Here is a 16,972-nt window from a genome sequence, read left to right as displayed (position 1 = left end):
AAGTAGGTAAGTAAAACCTGTGCACTTAGAGACATTATCAGGATATAGGCCGATGATGATCATGATGATTTGTAATATCGATTAAAAAGGGAAATACTGACCACGACTAGTACAGTCACATCACAATTGGCTGACAAAGCAGAGAGAGCGAAGATCCTTCTTCCTTCCCTTTTTCACACAGTATTACCTACTATTCCCGTTCTTGTATTTTGTTTTGTTCCACTGTATTTTTGGTGAGAGCGCTCCAGCGCAGCGCCGCTCTAAGCGGTAGAACGCAGTCGCTGTATCCGGAAACGGCTAGGAGGAGATGATGATAATGATAATGATTATGTGCCAATAATTAAAATGGATATCGTTTTGCAGGACGGCGGCAATAGTAGCAACGAAGGCAAGACGGACTCCGAGCCGGGCTCGCCCTTGAGCGTCAATGCCCCTGCCTTCTCTAGGCAGCCCAGCAACAGTGAGAGCCGGAAGTCCAATGAATCACCTCACGTGAGTAAAATATTATAATACGACATTCCTTAAAATTGCAAAAAGATAGTTCTCATTTAAAACTGTAAACAGGAGTAGGTTTAAAGGCACTTAAAGACGAATCTTTATGTAGGAAATGAAGACAATCGTTCTAGTAGCTATTTTGATACGAGACTATTGGTTTTAATTTGACGTGGTATTTGTCTTATTCCGGAGATATGGATATTATGGAGCGGTGGTGGCCGAGTGGATATGACGTCCGACTTTCAATCCGGAGGTCGCGGGCTCAAATCCTGGCTCGTACCAATGAGTTTTTCGGAACTTATGTACGAAATATCATTTGATATTTACCACTAGCTTTTCGGTGAAGGAAAACCTCGTGAGGAAACCTGCAATACATCTGCGAAGAAATTCAAAGGTGTATGTGCAGTCCCCAATCCGCATTGGGCTAGCGTGGGGACTATAGCCCAAGCCCTCTCGCGCATGGGAGGAGGCCTGTGCCCAACAGTGGGACGTATATAGGCTGAAATGATGAATGATTGTCTTATTCCACCTAATGGCTGCCAATTCGGTGGAAATAAGATTGAACTTCAAAAAGGTGATAATAAAGGATGACTCACGTTAGACCAAGCCGTATCCGGCCGGAGCTTCCGGAGCTTCGTTTTCTATGGAAAGCATCACGTGATCACCTGTCATCTGTCATAGAAAAGTAAGCACCGGAAGCTCCGGCCCGGACTCGGCCCGGTCCGGTCGGCACGGTCTAACGTGAGTCGTCCTTAAATTACTCGACTACCATCTAGTTATGACTACTATTATTATAGGATGCGATATAATTATAGAATTGTATATTTATGTCGGCGGCCGATCGTAAGATGAGGCAGATCGTAATGTTCCTGTGTAATGTTTTGACGATAGTCACATTAACTCAATAGATAGGTAGGATACATAGGTTCGTTAGGTTGCTTCAGATAGCCGAAGGGCAAACTGCCCAGAAATAGGAGCCCCGCGTAGCGGCGCTCCGTCGACTCAGGGAAGGAGTCAAAGATTTTCACGTTTCACGATATGCCTAGGAATTTCACGATATGCCTGATCTTACGATCGGCCGCCGACAATTATACGACAACGGAATATTTATAGGAGGTATATCGCGACTGCAACAATAAATAAAAAACTATATGTGAAGTATAACAGTAACGATATAGTAGCTACCTACATTACGAACCACTTTAAATTATACTATCTAAATAGGTACCTTAATAGGTAAGGAAATAACTAAGTACTTAATCACTTTAAAGGGCTAAATGCGGTTTTCATTGATTTTTGACAAGTTTTGAATCGTATCTCGTACATTTGCACTACTGATAGATGATCTATGTAGATAGACTAGATAGATCGGTTCTTCAATTTTTTAATCTCCATTTTTGTCTACCGGAAAGAAATGAATACCTAATAGCGCCAGTGCTAAATAATCGTGATTATTTAAATTTAATGACAGGTATTTAAATAAGTTTTTGGCAAAAATTTCATTTTTGGTACAAGCTTTTATCGCCGACTGTACTTTTCTTAAGACAGACAGCTAATACTCATCGAGCCAATTCTAAAAACCCCTAACACAATTAGGTTGCGTTATTTCATCACAGAGTTCCTATGGCCACCTCCTGTCTCCATCATCAGATCAGTTCGATGGTACCATAATATTGCATTGTCATCCGATTAATACATGCATGCAAAATTTCAGCTCAATCGGAAACCGGGAAGTGGATCAAATTTAACTTGCAAGATTTGATTACAGACAGACAGACAGACAACGGTCAGGTGAAAGTAAATAAAAGCTTGTAAAAAGGGGGCCGCTACGTAGTGTATTGTTTATAAGTACCTACTTTATATTATTTATGATTTTTTTAAACATTGTCTAAGAAAACACTTTTTTCGTAACTAGATTGCTGTGAAGGATCTTACATATACGAAATCTACATATTTGGGTTCGTCTTTGATGTCACGAAAAACGTGTCTTGGATTTTAATTTTAAACGGGTGTCATTCTGAATCCCTAATAACGTTTGTCCTAAAGTCACTTGCCCTAACTGGTTTGTCCTAATGGGCACATGCCCTTGCAATCAATTGTCATAAGGATTATTTTCCATAATGTAAGGTTCTGAAAAATGGTTAGGTTTTAGAACTTGCTGCCACAAAAGTGGGTTAGGTTAGGGTTAGAACTGCGACCCTCGCAAAAAAGAAAACATGCTTAATAACATTAGGATAAGTAATCAATAATTAGGGAAACCAAAATTAGGGTTTTTAGTGTTAGGACAACTGATCATTATTACAAACAATATTAGGGAATGCAAAGATAGGAGAAAATACTTTAGGGATTCAGATATAGATCCATTTCAAACTAATTAACACAAAAGTTATGGCCAAAAACCCCGTTTTTTGGCCTAAAATTGATGCCAAGACAATGAACTTTGAAGTAAATATGGGATACCTACTATATTGCTTAAAGCCGTTGCTGTTAATATGATAATTGATAAGCTAGGTACAAAAAACATTAGTAAATTGAAGCTCATTGGCATGGGGGAGTCCCTTAATATTGACACGTAGAATCAGTGAAATACATTTTTTGACGAATTGATTTTCTTCTTATTAATACGCAATTGTATCCTTAGAACTTCAATCGTTGTTTGAAAAACCGCTTTACAATAGACTTCTTTATACTTAAGAGCCATTGTTTTATTTGCCATGAATATCCCGACCCGTTTCATTTTACAAAGGCTCGAGCCTGGGGCAGCCTAACGAAACAACGACTTTACCTAGCAAAGGCAATATTACCCTAATCAACGATCTCTTATATTTATAGTTTAATACACATAATTTAAGAGTCACAAGAACATAGCCGCCGCCATATAGGCCAATCAAATTACCGTAATCCTTCAGTAGCCTGGAAAAAAAGTTATATCAACAATTTTTCTTTTCACGATTTTCACCGCACAGTACGCTGGAAACGGTCATATGTACAGTGTACATATATATGACAATACCATTACGAAACAAAGGCTGACGGGTTGTTTCGAGAAATCACTCAAACGGATTTTACGTAATGGATATCTGTTGGCTTTGTTCTGAAATGAACACGGACATCAAATTATTTTTCATCACCTGACACGAGTCATTACGTTTCAATAGACAGTGTTGTGAGTTAAAGCATCGTCGAGTCTGAGAGATTTTTAAATACTTTTTAAAGGCTAAAGTTAACTTTAAGTTCCGTTAGTTCTTACTTAGGAAACTTATTTTCATGAACAGTTTTTATGACTCACAACTTATAATTAGTTTCAAGTTGTTACTGTCAGTCAAGTCAGGGTATTCAAAAACCAAAAAAGCTAGTTAGCGCCGATGCGATGTGATAATATCAATATAAATAGGTGAATGTCGTAAAGTTGATATTTATTTGACCTAGACGATATTCGTAACCATACATGTGATGTTACTGTCACATAAATAAATCCATAATTATTTTTTTTTGGCAACAGATCGTACGTATACATTAAATAAATATAAGTGATAAAGAAAGAACGCGACGTGTTTTGATAATATTTATAGGTAAGTAGGTAGGTAAGTACGTCTAAATATTCCGAAAACGACCAAAACATTTCCTTAACTACGCCTGAATAAATTCAAGGGCTTTTATTCCAAATAGCGCAGATAAAGCTAAATTTAGACATTAAGGCTCAAGGCTCAGATAGAAGCATTACAAATGCATAATGAATGAGGGTTTTTACGCAGATACTTCTATTTTTAACTTTTAACGAAGGATTTGTTTGGATGTGATAAACGTTTACAAAAGTTTTACATAATCAAACATGGTGTTTTGCTAAGCCTGCATCGATATGAGTACTTGGTAAATATGGTTATTTTTGAGTCGTGAATTAAAGCTATGTTTTTAAGCTTTTTATGACTAATTGGATCTTTAAATAACTGTCAATTAAAGCGTTTGATAAAGATTTCTAAATGTCGGGTAATCCCAAAAATATGATGACATTATGGGTGATTTTCGGAATTAGACGACAGATTGAAGTACCTAGTCGGAATTACCCAAATACACCTTACATCGATTTTGTAAACCCATTTTCCTACTAAACCATTTACAGGTAGATACTGAAAGTAGGTAGGTACTCACCTCAATATACATACCTATATGTTCCATGATAATGTTGATATAATACCTATACCATATCTTATTACACTTTTGCATTTGAAATTATTTTTTCCCAGAACCATATCATAACACAAGGAATAAGCAATTTTATGTTTTCACATGAAAATCCCGGGAAAATTGCGTTCAGCAAATTCGTAGAACGCATATCAGCAGTCAGATTATGTAGAACATGTTGGAATCAATATCAATGCAAATGCAACCCAATTAACCGAAATATAGGTCAGATAGTTTTAAAGCTAAATCTTCTGTGATATTAGAGTTTATTGAAGCCAAACAAGGCACAATATTAAACTACATATATATACTACTACAAGCGGCGCAAATATGCTGTCCTCGCCGAGGGCTACATGTTTGCGCCGTTTGGCGTAGTGACTCTGGGACCGTGGGGGCCTAGCGCAAAAAGCTTATTAAGGGAAATGTCCCAGCGCCTCATGGACACCTCAGGTGACCGGAGGGCTGACAGCTACCTCGGCCAGAGGATAAGCCTAGCCATCCAAAAAGGTAACGCGGCCAGCCTTCTGGGCACCATAACTCATGAAGGTGACCTGGGGAGCATTTTTTACTTATAAGTTTAGTTTAAGATTTGTTATAATTTAGTTTTAATTTTAACGTTTAGGTTGGTTTTTTTTTTCACAGGAAATAAATAAACATGATTGTAACTACATATAAGTGATAAGGGAATGTAGGTATTATGTACATACGAAACTGATTTTAGAAAATGTTAAAACTATTAAATTATAAAACCCCATGCACAGTCTATATGTGTAACCCAGTCTAAAACCCAGTAAAAAAATGGAGTCTCTTTATTACGGAAATTAATAATGTTGATTGTAAGAAATTATTGTCGCTTCTTATTGTTACCCTGGAAGCATGTATAAATTACTTACTAGGTTCTACATACAGGAAATGCCGACTTTTTAGTTTAAGACTTAGTGTGGTGAAATTAAATTAGTTTCAAATAGTTATCATTTAAGTGTGGTGAAATTAAATTAGTGTCAAATAGTTATCATAAAAATTTTGGTAACTATGACCCATAGACCTTACAGACTGAAATACAACAATAATAATCATACAAACTAAATATAATTTTGTCGACACAGCAGTTTTCTGCTGCGTGTCCTGTTCTGTTAATGAATTCTGCAAATTCCCCCTTTTCAAATTTAAAAGGAATATTGACTATTTATATTTATTATTAATACTTAGTAAACAACAGGATATCATAAGTTATACGCACGAGTAACTATAATAGTTGCGAGGTTGTGAGCCCTTAAAATAGCTCTGGCATTTTCCACTGCTTGTAAAAGATACCGTAGGGGAGACGGGGGCTGATTCTGATTTACCAATATGTTATAGCTTAGATCCTGTTATGATTAGAGATGCAACGGATAGTTGTTAGGCTGAATATCCGGTATTCGGCCGGCGGAACTATAACTACATTTCGGTTTTTCAGGTGCGCATTGTTTTAAAATAATAAACAAGTACGATTATGACCGTGACTGTTTCTTAAATCCAATTTGTATACTCCGAAATCAAGCAATGTTACTATCCGGTATCCGGCTGGATAGTAAGGCACTATCTGGTATCCGGCCGGATATTGAAATATTGGCCGGATAGGCCGGATACCGGATAGTAACCGAATATCCGGTGCATCTCTAGTTATGATACGACCTTGACACGGCTCACAGTGCTCGTACTTATAGAGTTAGATAAGAAAAGTCTGCGGTGATTTTGATAGCATACGTAGTGCAAGTGTTATTTAATACGTCATAGAACTTACTCATAATTTCATAGAAGTTTGACGTTTAAAATAATACTTGCACTGCGTGTGCTATCAAAATCGTTGCAGACTTTTCTTGGTCTAAGTCTAGGTGCGCGCAAGATGTCTGATATATGACACGACTTCCAGTGCATTTCGTGCACCAATCAGCGTAAGCCATCGTCAAGGTCGTATCAAGTCTGTAACAATAAAACAATCAGAATTGGCCTCGCGGCTTCGTATTTCGTATTCAAGTGACATAATCTGTGTGTTCGAGTAACTGGTTGCTAAGGGGACAACTCTTAAGCTGCCTAAAATAAACCACATCGTTTATTGTTAGGAATTAGTTAAACATTAGCAATAGGCAAATGATATAAGTATTTAGGTATAGATTAAATCACAGATCCACAGAAAACCATGTTAAATCTTGAACAATATGCACCTACCTACTTATCTATTTATTTACTTATGTGAAGGATAAGTGATCGGCGCGACTAATATATAGTTTATTTAAATTGTAATTTTAAATAAATGTCCACTAGTCAGTCCAAGAAAGTACCTATGGAAGTAGGTGCCATTATGTTTTTGAATTAATTTTAATCCAATTTAAATAAACTATGTATTAGCCGCGCCGATCAGTTATCCTTCACATAAGTAAATAGATAAGTAGGTAGATAGTAGATAGAGATAAGGTTCTATACGTAGTAATAATAGTCCAATGCTTACAGATGACTACATTGTGATAATAAAGTAGGTACCTACATCACATTCCTAATACATGTTTTCTCAAAATGTCCGCGAAAATGCGAGTATAATTTGGGTAAATAGATTAAGATTGAATCACGTAAAAGTCGAATCCCTCGAGGCGGGCAAGCCATCCGACTGACCTTATTCGGTCCTGGACATGTGTAAATACAAATACGAGTCACTACCTACCATGTATAAAAATGGATGTCCAGTATTGATTATTGCAGTAGAAGAATAATTGTATCGTAATTTCAAAGTACAACCAAGAAGATAAAACCTTGTGTGTTCATTCGGGGTCCCTTTGTTTCACATAAAGTTTTAAGTCATAATGTATTGTTTGTCATATTATCATTAGTCATAAAACTGAAACCATTAACTTTTCAGGATTTTCGTAAGGTTATCCTATAGATAAGTAAGGTTAGGTTAGGTTAGGTTTGTTTTATGGCAATCCTGAAAAAGTAAACGATTCTGAACCAAACAAATTATGACTAACGAAAATGCCGACAAACAATACATTATTTAAAACTTTTTGACAAACAATAGAGACCCGTTTTCATTCGGCATTCCTAAAAGAAAAAAGTAAATTTAAAAACATTGTGCTACAATAAATTAAAACTTGTACAAAAGCAATGCAACCTATTAAATTGGTGGGATCGTCTTCGCGCGCATGTAACTCCCCTGAAGTTGCAGGCGATTGTAGTCTACGATGACCGCTTACCACCAGGCGAACTGTAGGTATGCTTATTTGCCTATGCGGTACAAATGCCCTTACCGGGCCACCACTGCCGGCCACTGTCACTGCCGGGCTGCCAGTTTATTAAAACAAGTTGAAGGATTGTTTTAATAAGGTGTAGGTAGTGATTTTAACAAATGACAATATAAACGTATTTTCAATGTATGTCGCTAGCAAAACACTGCCCGAGTGATACTAAGATAGCTGTCATTACCATAAAACAATAACTGTCTCGTCGCGACGTCACGGCAAAGAATAAATAAATACCCAACGTACAGAAAGTGTGCTGTCTGACAAAACTGACAAAATATGCCTACGGCATCCTGAGATCTATTCGTTCGCCCCGAACAGACATATAAATTCTAATTTCTCCAAGTCATTAACTTCCCGGCCAATTCATCTCATATTCTAAATTAAATGCCTTATTGTATTTTCACAAGTATAGGTGGACAATAGTTATTTGTACAACAAGAGATCAAAGTTTGATATTTCTGCGAGTGCTTATTTTGAGTCCCGTGCAAGCGAAAGATTCTATAATAGATTCACGAGCGTAGCGAGTGAATCTAATTTAGAATCTTGAGCGTAGTAAGGGACTCAAAAGCGCACGAGATGTAAATAACTTTGATCTCGTGTAGTACACAAAATTTTTCACACCTTAGCAGTGAGAACATACCTATTAGACAACTTGAAAAATGTAATCCTTCTTCGTTTCTTAATACCTATGCACTCATGTTTTCAAGATATACAAACAATTAAGTTTAATTATCGCAATCTAACACAAAAACTAAACGTAATAATAAATTTCAGTAAAATAATATGGAAATAAAGAAACATCAACTGACACTTCAACCAACAACTTTTTTTTGTAAAAAAAGAACTTTGTAAGATACGGTCCGAATTGCGGATACGTACTATTTGTCAACTATAGTAGAAATTCTTAAAAGTAAAATAATTAATTTTGCGTGATAATCTGTGTATTTTTTGAGTTCATTATTTTAATTGTACAATAAAATACCTAAAATATAGTATTTTTATCAAATCTTAAACTTTATTTTAATTAAATAATTATTTAGAATTCATACTCGTACGGAGCTCGTACGTGGTTTGGAACGATGCGTTCTGAAGTTTTTCGGGGGTCTATTATAAACAGTCAATATACCGTTGAATGTCGTTTGAACTTTTTTTCGTCTGTTTCTTTTTGCTAACAGTGTGAAAGGGACAGAGATAATAGAACCCAAGTATTTCGAACTTGTATTTGACCCCGCATGTTGTAATGACATTTGACTATAAAGGTCACTTGAATGTCATTTTGTCTCACTCAGTGAGCAAAATCGCATTTTGCTCACTATTTTTAAGAAGCAAAGTACCCTTGTTCGAGCTGCTGAGGTGAAAAGAACGTTGTAAGTTCGCAAAGCCAAGCCAATATTCCAAGCCAACACCGAGCGCCACTGTAGGATGAGTATTTATTATTTTTTAATTACCGTTGTAACTAGTGCAACCCAGGTGCTCTCATATGGCTCTCATGAACCTTCTGAACTCTGACACTCTCTAATGTATAATATTTAATTTCACAAAAACTAACGTCACATATACCTACTTAAATATTTTCTAAATGTGGATATGGAAATTATATGAGGACTTCACAACAAAAAATATCGCAATTGTTTTCTGAATTCAATGTTGCGCCAGTGATTCCCAGACGGCTGTCATTACCAGGGGCGTATTTACCCTAGGGCCATCCGGGCCATGGCCCGGGGCGACAACCTCCAGGGGCGGCATATGCCAACGCCCAGGGGCGGCATGCCGGATTGCATTTTGTTTTTCTTCCTTGACTTCTGGGGTGGCAAAACGTATTGGCCCGGGGCGCCAAATTTCAAAATACGCCCCTGGTCATTACGAGTAGGTACCTATAATAAAACAACAACTGCCTTGTCGCGACGTCACGGCAAAGATTAAGTTATGTAAGAAATGACACACGGTGGTGTTTAAGGACATGTTGCTACATACGAAACATCATATTTCCTGTCAGGGTTGGGGACAGGTGTCTTTAGCTTTTTAAGTATAAATGTATGGTATGGTTGATGGCGACTTATTAGGTTAATAGGCCGAAAAAGCAAGAGCTGTTTCTGACGAATTGACGATATACATAATCAAAACGAACAAGGTACAGTGTTCCCGTATGTACGACTGTACCGTACAGTGGTAGATACGGGAACAGGACTTTTGTTTTAAATGTATAGATTGACCATATAATACCTACCGGATTTAAAACGAATAGCCTTGCAATACTAATAGCACCACATTAGCACGATACAGTTTATAGTTGTCGTAAAGTATTAACGGAAAGCGACGAGAGCTTTACGTCGGCACTAACAATACTCGTAACCTCGTACTATTCGCAGTAATACGCTTACCTGTTTGTTGGTAATCGTATATGTATTACTTAATACCTATACTTATCTAAAGTGGTTTTTAGAATTAGAGAGTAAACTGACAGTAGGCATAAAGTTGTGGGCGTGTATTTCATGAGAAACTTCTAAGTAGTCATATTTTCGTAGAAATCTTATACTTTTTATAATTTAAAGTTAGATACTTTTGTTTACATGGCATGGCTCCATACCTTTCCATACATTACACTTTCTAAAATGAATTACCCTTCTGATGCATAAGTGCGAGTAATATTGACAATTAAAAGACTTTTAGTGTGAGACCAATCACGATAAAAATACTAACTAACGTCGCCTCCAGAAACTCGCGAACTAAATTGACATGAGATTGACAGATAAAATTATACCAGGAATAACAAAGAAAAAATAGTCACGAGTATATGTCGATAAAATGATATCGATAAGTAAGTAATACTAACTAACGTCGCCTCCAGAAACTCGCGAACTAAATTGACATAAGATTGACAGATAAAATGATACCTACCAGGAATAGCAAAAAAAAAATAGTCACGAGTATATGTCGATAAAATGATATCGATAAGTAAGAAATTGTACTTACTACCCATGTGATAATTATAATAGGGGTCACAAGTCACAAACGATTTCGATTTATATAAATATGACGAGAAAAGTGGTTGATTCGATTGTAAGATTGTGACGTTACCGATCAAATCAGGAGGTGCGGATGCGAAATCGACAAATTTCGATGTTAGTATGCAGGTTTGGGGGCAAGTTGTTTATTTCAAGAGCTCGATTGTCATCATGAATCTAAAACTGGTGATTTAATTTTGTACATGTGGCCGGTAGATGAAATTGATCCGTAATTATCTAAATTCTGACCTAATTGTCAACTTGAATGTCCAGTTTTGGGACTGGTCTTTACAATCGAAGCAATTGGGATCACCGAGACGATTTAATTTTTGCGTCCACACCACACATTTGATAAATTTTTCATTTACAATGAAAAATTAATCAAATTGTACGAAATATTTCCCCGTCTGGGCTGGTCTTTTTTGTATTTTGAGCCAAAATCGCCGTTTCTATATTAAGTATCACCTAACTTGTTACTCTAGCTGTAAGTTTTCCTAACAAATAAAATATAATATTTATTTAATTACAATATGTTTCTCCAATATCCTTGTCTCTATAGTACTATAAAATTGCTCAATTTTCGAAATACCAAGTAACATTTGTAAAATATAACTTAGCAAAATTACTTAAAGTTACATTTGAACTGACCGCGCAACACTAGCACCCCTAGCGGTGAATTCTCGCGATATTCTCTAATTCAAACTTTTTTGAAAATATGATATGAACAGCACTGGCCAAACTGTGGTATCATTTGTGCACATTGACCTGTCAATTTAGTTCGCGAGATTCTGGAGGCAACTTTAATTGACTGAAATGGTTTCTGTTGTCGAATTCGCTCGCATTAATAATGGCGATGGAATAAAATTTTGCTTTTTGTTAGCGCATAAAAACTTGGGGTTACAAATTTTCCCATGAGTGAAATCTAGCTAGGATATTTCGTTTTCAAGTCATTTTCGATGACCAAAAAATTAAATACCTGCTTTGTAAGAACCTACTTTATTAATTTGAATCTCTAGAATGTGATACGTATAACAAAAACCCGTCATTATATTCTACAGGTTTTTTTTTACTTGCTTTACTTATTCACGTCTCTACCGATACCTAATTTAATCTTTGACCCTTTGTGCGTCATGTGGATGGGAAGGAAATGGGGCGAACTCGACGGGGCAACATTTCTGTTATTCCCATCGGGTAACAAACGGTTTCCTGGAACCAGTTTAAATATAATCTTCAATACGGATCCCTTTGTTTGACATAATTATTGATAGTCATAATGTAATGATTGTCAGATTATCATTAGTCATAATTCTGAAACCGTTCAGGACTTTCGCTAGGTTATCCTATAGATAGGTTAGGTTCGGTTTGTTTTATGGCAATCCTGAAAAGTTATGCGTTTCTGAGAAAAACCAAATTATGACTAACGAAAATTCGGACAATCAATACATTATAACTTAAAACGTTATGAGAAACAATAGAGACCCTCTTCAATAACACATAGTTTGTTAAAGTAAGCATTTTAGATTAGATCTTAGTTCGATTTTTCCTTGAAATACGTTTATCATACCTCACAGACAAGACATCCTCGAGACTGAGCATAGTAGCTCTACCCCCTCTGCCACAAATACGGTAGTTTTACTCCGTTTTCGAGTCGAAAGTGTCTTTGTGTGACGTCCGTGTCTTTGAACGGACCAATCACGGCACGGGACCTCGCTCACCTCGCCCCCCGCACCCCCGTATTTTTGGTAGCGGTTTCATGAAATAATTGCTCTAAACTCCGTCTAGAGGATTCCTAGGCTATGCCATACCTACTTACATGGGTAGGTATCCATGGAAGACGAGCATCAAGATATATCCAAGAAGTAACTTGACTTGAGACATGAGATATTTTCAGTAAGACTTTTAAGATTACAATTTTGCTGTATAATTTTTTGTACACTAAATAAACCAATATAAGTACTATTCTAATTTATAGTGGTTACTAATCTCAAGGTCATGCTAATACTGGTTTCAAAGAGATTATGTCTAGGTACGCTACGGGAACAGCTATGGCAACAGCGAATAAAAATATTTTTATTATCTCCCCTTAATTGAGGGCAACCCATCTAAGAATTGATCTTAATGTCAATTATTTCATTGGCGGAGTCAATTCAATCAAGGGAAAAGAACACTCGGGTGATGACTGAAGGGAAAACGTTTTTACAAAGGCTTCCATACAGTTCCAGTGATATTTATTATTTTTTGCCGTGGAAAATTTAAGTGACTGGTAAAACAAGATTATGTTTTGTTTTGTTCTAATTGGATTCTTCATAAAAACACAACGCCTGTAGGTACGAGCACAAATACCATTATTCTGAGCATGTTTTCACTAATTTAGTAATTTCTTAAACAGAATCGGTGAGGTGAACCGAACCGCCGCAAGTCATATAGATCCCTACCTACTCGTATCCTTAATTACGTTCTAGGTTACTAACATATCAACATTGTTTATTTGTTTTTTCGTCTACAACTTGCTTGCTTAACAGTTTTTCAAGCGTTTATCATCGATTTTAAGAGAATTCTAACGAAGCGGAACTCAATGAGGTTGCGTTGTTTTATTACAATATCCCTATGGCCATGAATCCTCTGTCTCCATGAACAGAACAGAGATAAGAGTAAATTGAATAAAAGCTTGTACCAAAGATGGAATGACTTTATTTTTTTGCTATCTTGCCTGCATTGAAAATGATTTCACAATTCCTTTACAAATTGCAAATTAATTTCGAAAAAAATTCCTTACTTTTTCTGTAATGGCGAAAATGCGGACGTTGGTTGGAATAGACCACGGAGTTTGGGAAATGGGAAAAAAAGTTTGCCGTGAGTTATTATTAATGTTTGCTCATTTCTCAAACTTGATCCCCCCTTTTAAATTCTGGGCATACGTCTGTCTCAAAATGCGATACGGAACTGAAGTACTTATATTGCTTTTTTTTATATTGGGTTCCCAATTAATTGGCCGATTTGGCCGAGGGATATGCTATTATTATCCTCAATCTCTGTCACGTCATAGTAAAGCGTTCGGCCCGCCTGAGCAGTGGGATATGCGCGTTGTGGACGTTGTCGTCCCTTAACAACTCAGTGGCCGATTTGCAGTAAAGCCAAGTAGGCCCGGCCCGCAAGGCCGAAGGGCGGCAAGTTTTTGGGGGCGGCAAATTGTGACTAAAAATTCGCTGAAGATAACAAGAAATAACTCAAAATGTAGTCCATATGATGGGTGCTGAGAAAAGGGCGGCTACAGAGCCTGGGGCCTAGGACGGCAAAGACTGCAAATCCGCTACAGCTTGCATTGAGCCATGTGTATGTACTCCTTTCTGAAATAACCAAATAACCCTTTGCTGGTATCTTGAGAAAGTCTCAGCAGGTACAGCGAGCAAGCACTTTTGCAGCTGTATGTGTACGCCCTATTACACCCAAGCTCCGAGAAATTTTAGGGAATTCCATCTCACCCTCCACATCCCTACGCTGGGTGCTCCCATTTCCTCAACTCGGAAATACACGGGAGTCCGATTCTGATTTGAATTTCTTGTTCTGAAACTGTTTTTAGCCTTCTGTCAACAACAGTTGTTTTTGGTCTAGAAATGTTGCTGTTTACATCTGACAAATCATATCACAATAGTTTCAGAATAAAAAATTAAAATCAGAATTGGGCCCCGGAGTATTTTAGGATTTTTTAGGTCTTATAATCATTTTTTGTTCTAGGATCCGCATCACGACTGGAACGAAACTGATATCCTGAGTCACGGCGTGAGCGGCCTTAGCCTCCATCGCACGGACAGTATGAACCAACGGCCTCTGGCCTCCCTTAAAAGAACAGGAAGCAAAGGAAGCGCCTACAGGTAGAGTCTGTAGGCTTCGTAATGTGGCAACGCAACGTACTTAACTTCGCAATAATCAAAATTATTATGGGCTACAAAAATAGCTAGTGTTGAAAAATCTGAGACACAATTTTACTTGGCAAGATAACACACGTTCGCCACCTACAGATTTTATTTGAAACAACACTTTTGTCTTGTTTATTCCAAAATTCAGTACCTACTTTTTTTAACCCCGCGCGCAAATATCGTCCATCAGAATAATCAATAGGCACAATTCAAGGATAACAATCAATGATCAATTGATCATCGTAATGTCTGGACATAAATATTTAAGGTGCATTGGGATCATTAGGGTATCCTCGAAAACGAGGCAAGCCAAGTAATTTGAAATCCCTTCCATGCCGAGTTTTTGCAACACTTTTACTTATTTAAGAGAAACGCGAAGCTAATGGCCGCCGTTCGCGTGACCCTAAAACTATAATTTGAATAACGTTCTTTCTTGCAGTCTCCGTAGCGTTCGAAAAGAAATACCAAAGCCTGAACGACCAACATCGATACCGGACGCAGGGTTCGGCACCTTGGAGATCAAGTTAGCCTACGAAAATGCCACATCGTCCTTAGCCGTTACAGTGCTGAGAGCTAGGGGTTTGATCGGGATGGACATGACTGGGCTGTCTGACCCTTTTTGCAGACTTGAAGTTCTGCCGATAGGTACGAGATTTTACATTTTTAAATAGTTTTATTTGTACACTATATTGAATACTACAACACAGCACAATGAGAAATGTAGGTACATTAAATGCAACTGCCACAAAATAATCCCTAATTCAAAATAATGCTGGTCTTCCAGAAGGTGTTTCGGGGCGAAGCTATGCCTCCTTGTTTAATGTACCTACTTAACTAATAAAATTGTATTGTAGAGCTAATTTATCTGGCGAACTTTTCGGCTTGGGCTGGCAGAGCGAAAAAAAACCGGCCAAGTGCGAGTCGGACTCGCGTTCCAAGGGTTCCGTACAACGGAGTGAATTACCTTTAAAAAATTTGATCACAAACTAAGTAATTAGTCCGACTCACGCTTAACTGCATATTTCTAATAGGTTTTCCTGGCATTTATAGGTCTTTACCTATAGATACTATTTTGTATATTTTTTTCATAATTTTAGACCCGGTAGTTTCAAAGATAAAGCGGGGGGGGTCTCATTTTTTGGCTAGTTTCTTAAATAACTTGTAAACTATTTATTTTAAATTACAAAAAAATATATTCGAGATTCTCAAAATGAGATCTTTCATTTGGTATGTAACACGATATAGTTTAAAAAACATTATTTTTTAATTTTCTTATTTACCCCCCAAAAGTAGCCTCCATGTTTAAAATTCATTTGTTTACGTAAGATGTCCGTCTTTGGGTCACGAATTTACATATGTGTACCAAATTTCAACTTAATTGGTCCAGTACTTTTGGAGAAAATGGGCTGTGGCAGACGGACAGACAGACGCACGAGGGATCCTGGGTTCCGTTTTTTTCCTTTTGAGGTACGGAACCCTAAAAATCACCTGATTATCTGTTTATGTCGTTATAATTAAAACATTACATTTGATCAAAATATTGCGATAATTTTTATAATTCCGAATAACTCCAGAGATCCCAACTACTTAATAAACCCACAAAACGGTCTCAAAGTAAAAGAATTAGTGTCCTAAACACACACAATCACTTTAGTGAAATTGGTTTCTTGAGAATGCGATCGCGTAGGCGTATTTTTGCTTCGACGTCATCTTGTAGCTAAGCTAAGGTTTATTTTTAAAATAAAAACAAAAAAGAAATAAACTTCTTAAAATCGTAGCCTTAAAATGATTAAACATGAAACCCATTCAAATTATAATTTTCCAATTTGACAGAAGGCACATATTCCAACCGACTACGAACGAAGACAGTGCACAAGACGAAGAACCCTGAGTTCAACGAGACCCTCCACTTCTTCGGCATTACCGAGTCGGACCTCGCCACCAAGACCTTGGAGATATTTTTGTTCGACGACGACAGGTAGGACTGTCCCATATAACAGCAATTTGGGTAGATACTTTAAAACCATTTTTCATCAATATTTTCCAAGAGAAACTGTTGAAAAGTGGAATTTTACTCCTTCGGTAAAATAAACATCGC

General features: G+C 37.1%; 2 protein-coding genes across 3 annotated transcripts in view; one reads left to right on the top strand and one right to left on the bottom strand.

The window, feature by feature from the left end:
- LOC134800253 (iron-sulfur cluster co-chaperone protein HscB) overlaps nt 1-16,972 on the bottom strand; it is a 125,858-nt gene that overhangs the window by 9,726 nt on the left and 99,160 nt on the right. The gene's annotated exons all lie outside the window — the stretch shown is intronic.
- The window catches only part of LOC134800182 (rabphilin-3A), a 73,053-nt gene that overhangs the window by 54,507 nt on the left and 1,574 nt on the right, over nt 1-16,972 (top strand). For both annotated transcript variants that reach the window (XM_063772668.1, XM_063772669.1), the window contains exons 5-8: nt 364-492; nt 14,693-14,829; nt 15,314-15,519; nt 16,708-16,852. In XM_063772668.1, coding sequence (XP_063628738.1) covers nt 364-492; nt 14,693-14,829; nt 15,314-15,519; nt 16,708-16,852 — 617 coding nt within the window. The remainder of the gene's footprint in view (nt 1-363; nt 493-14,692; nt 14,830-15,313; nt 15,520-16,707; nt 16,853-16,972) is intronic.

Source organism: Cydia splendana, chromosome 19, assembly GCF_910591565.1.
Source record: "Cydia splendana chromosome 19, ilCydSple1.2, whole genome shotgun sequence".
NCBI classification, from domain to species: Eukaryota; Metazoa; Arthropoda; class Insecta; order Lepidoptera; family Tortricidae; genus Cydia; species Cydia splendana.
The sequence above is the reverse complement of the archived record's forward strand: the minus strand, read 5'-3'. Positions and strand labels throughout refer to the sequence as shown.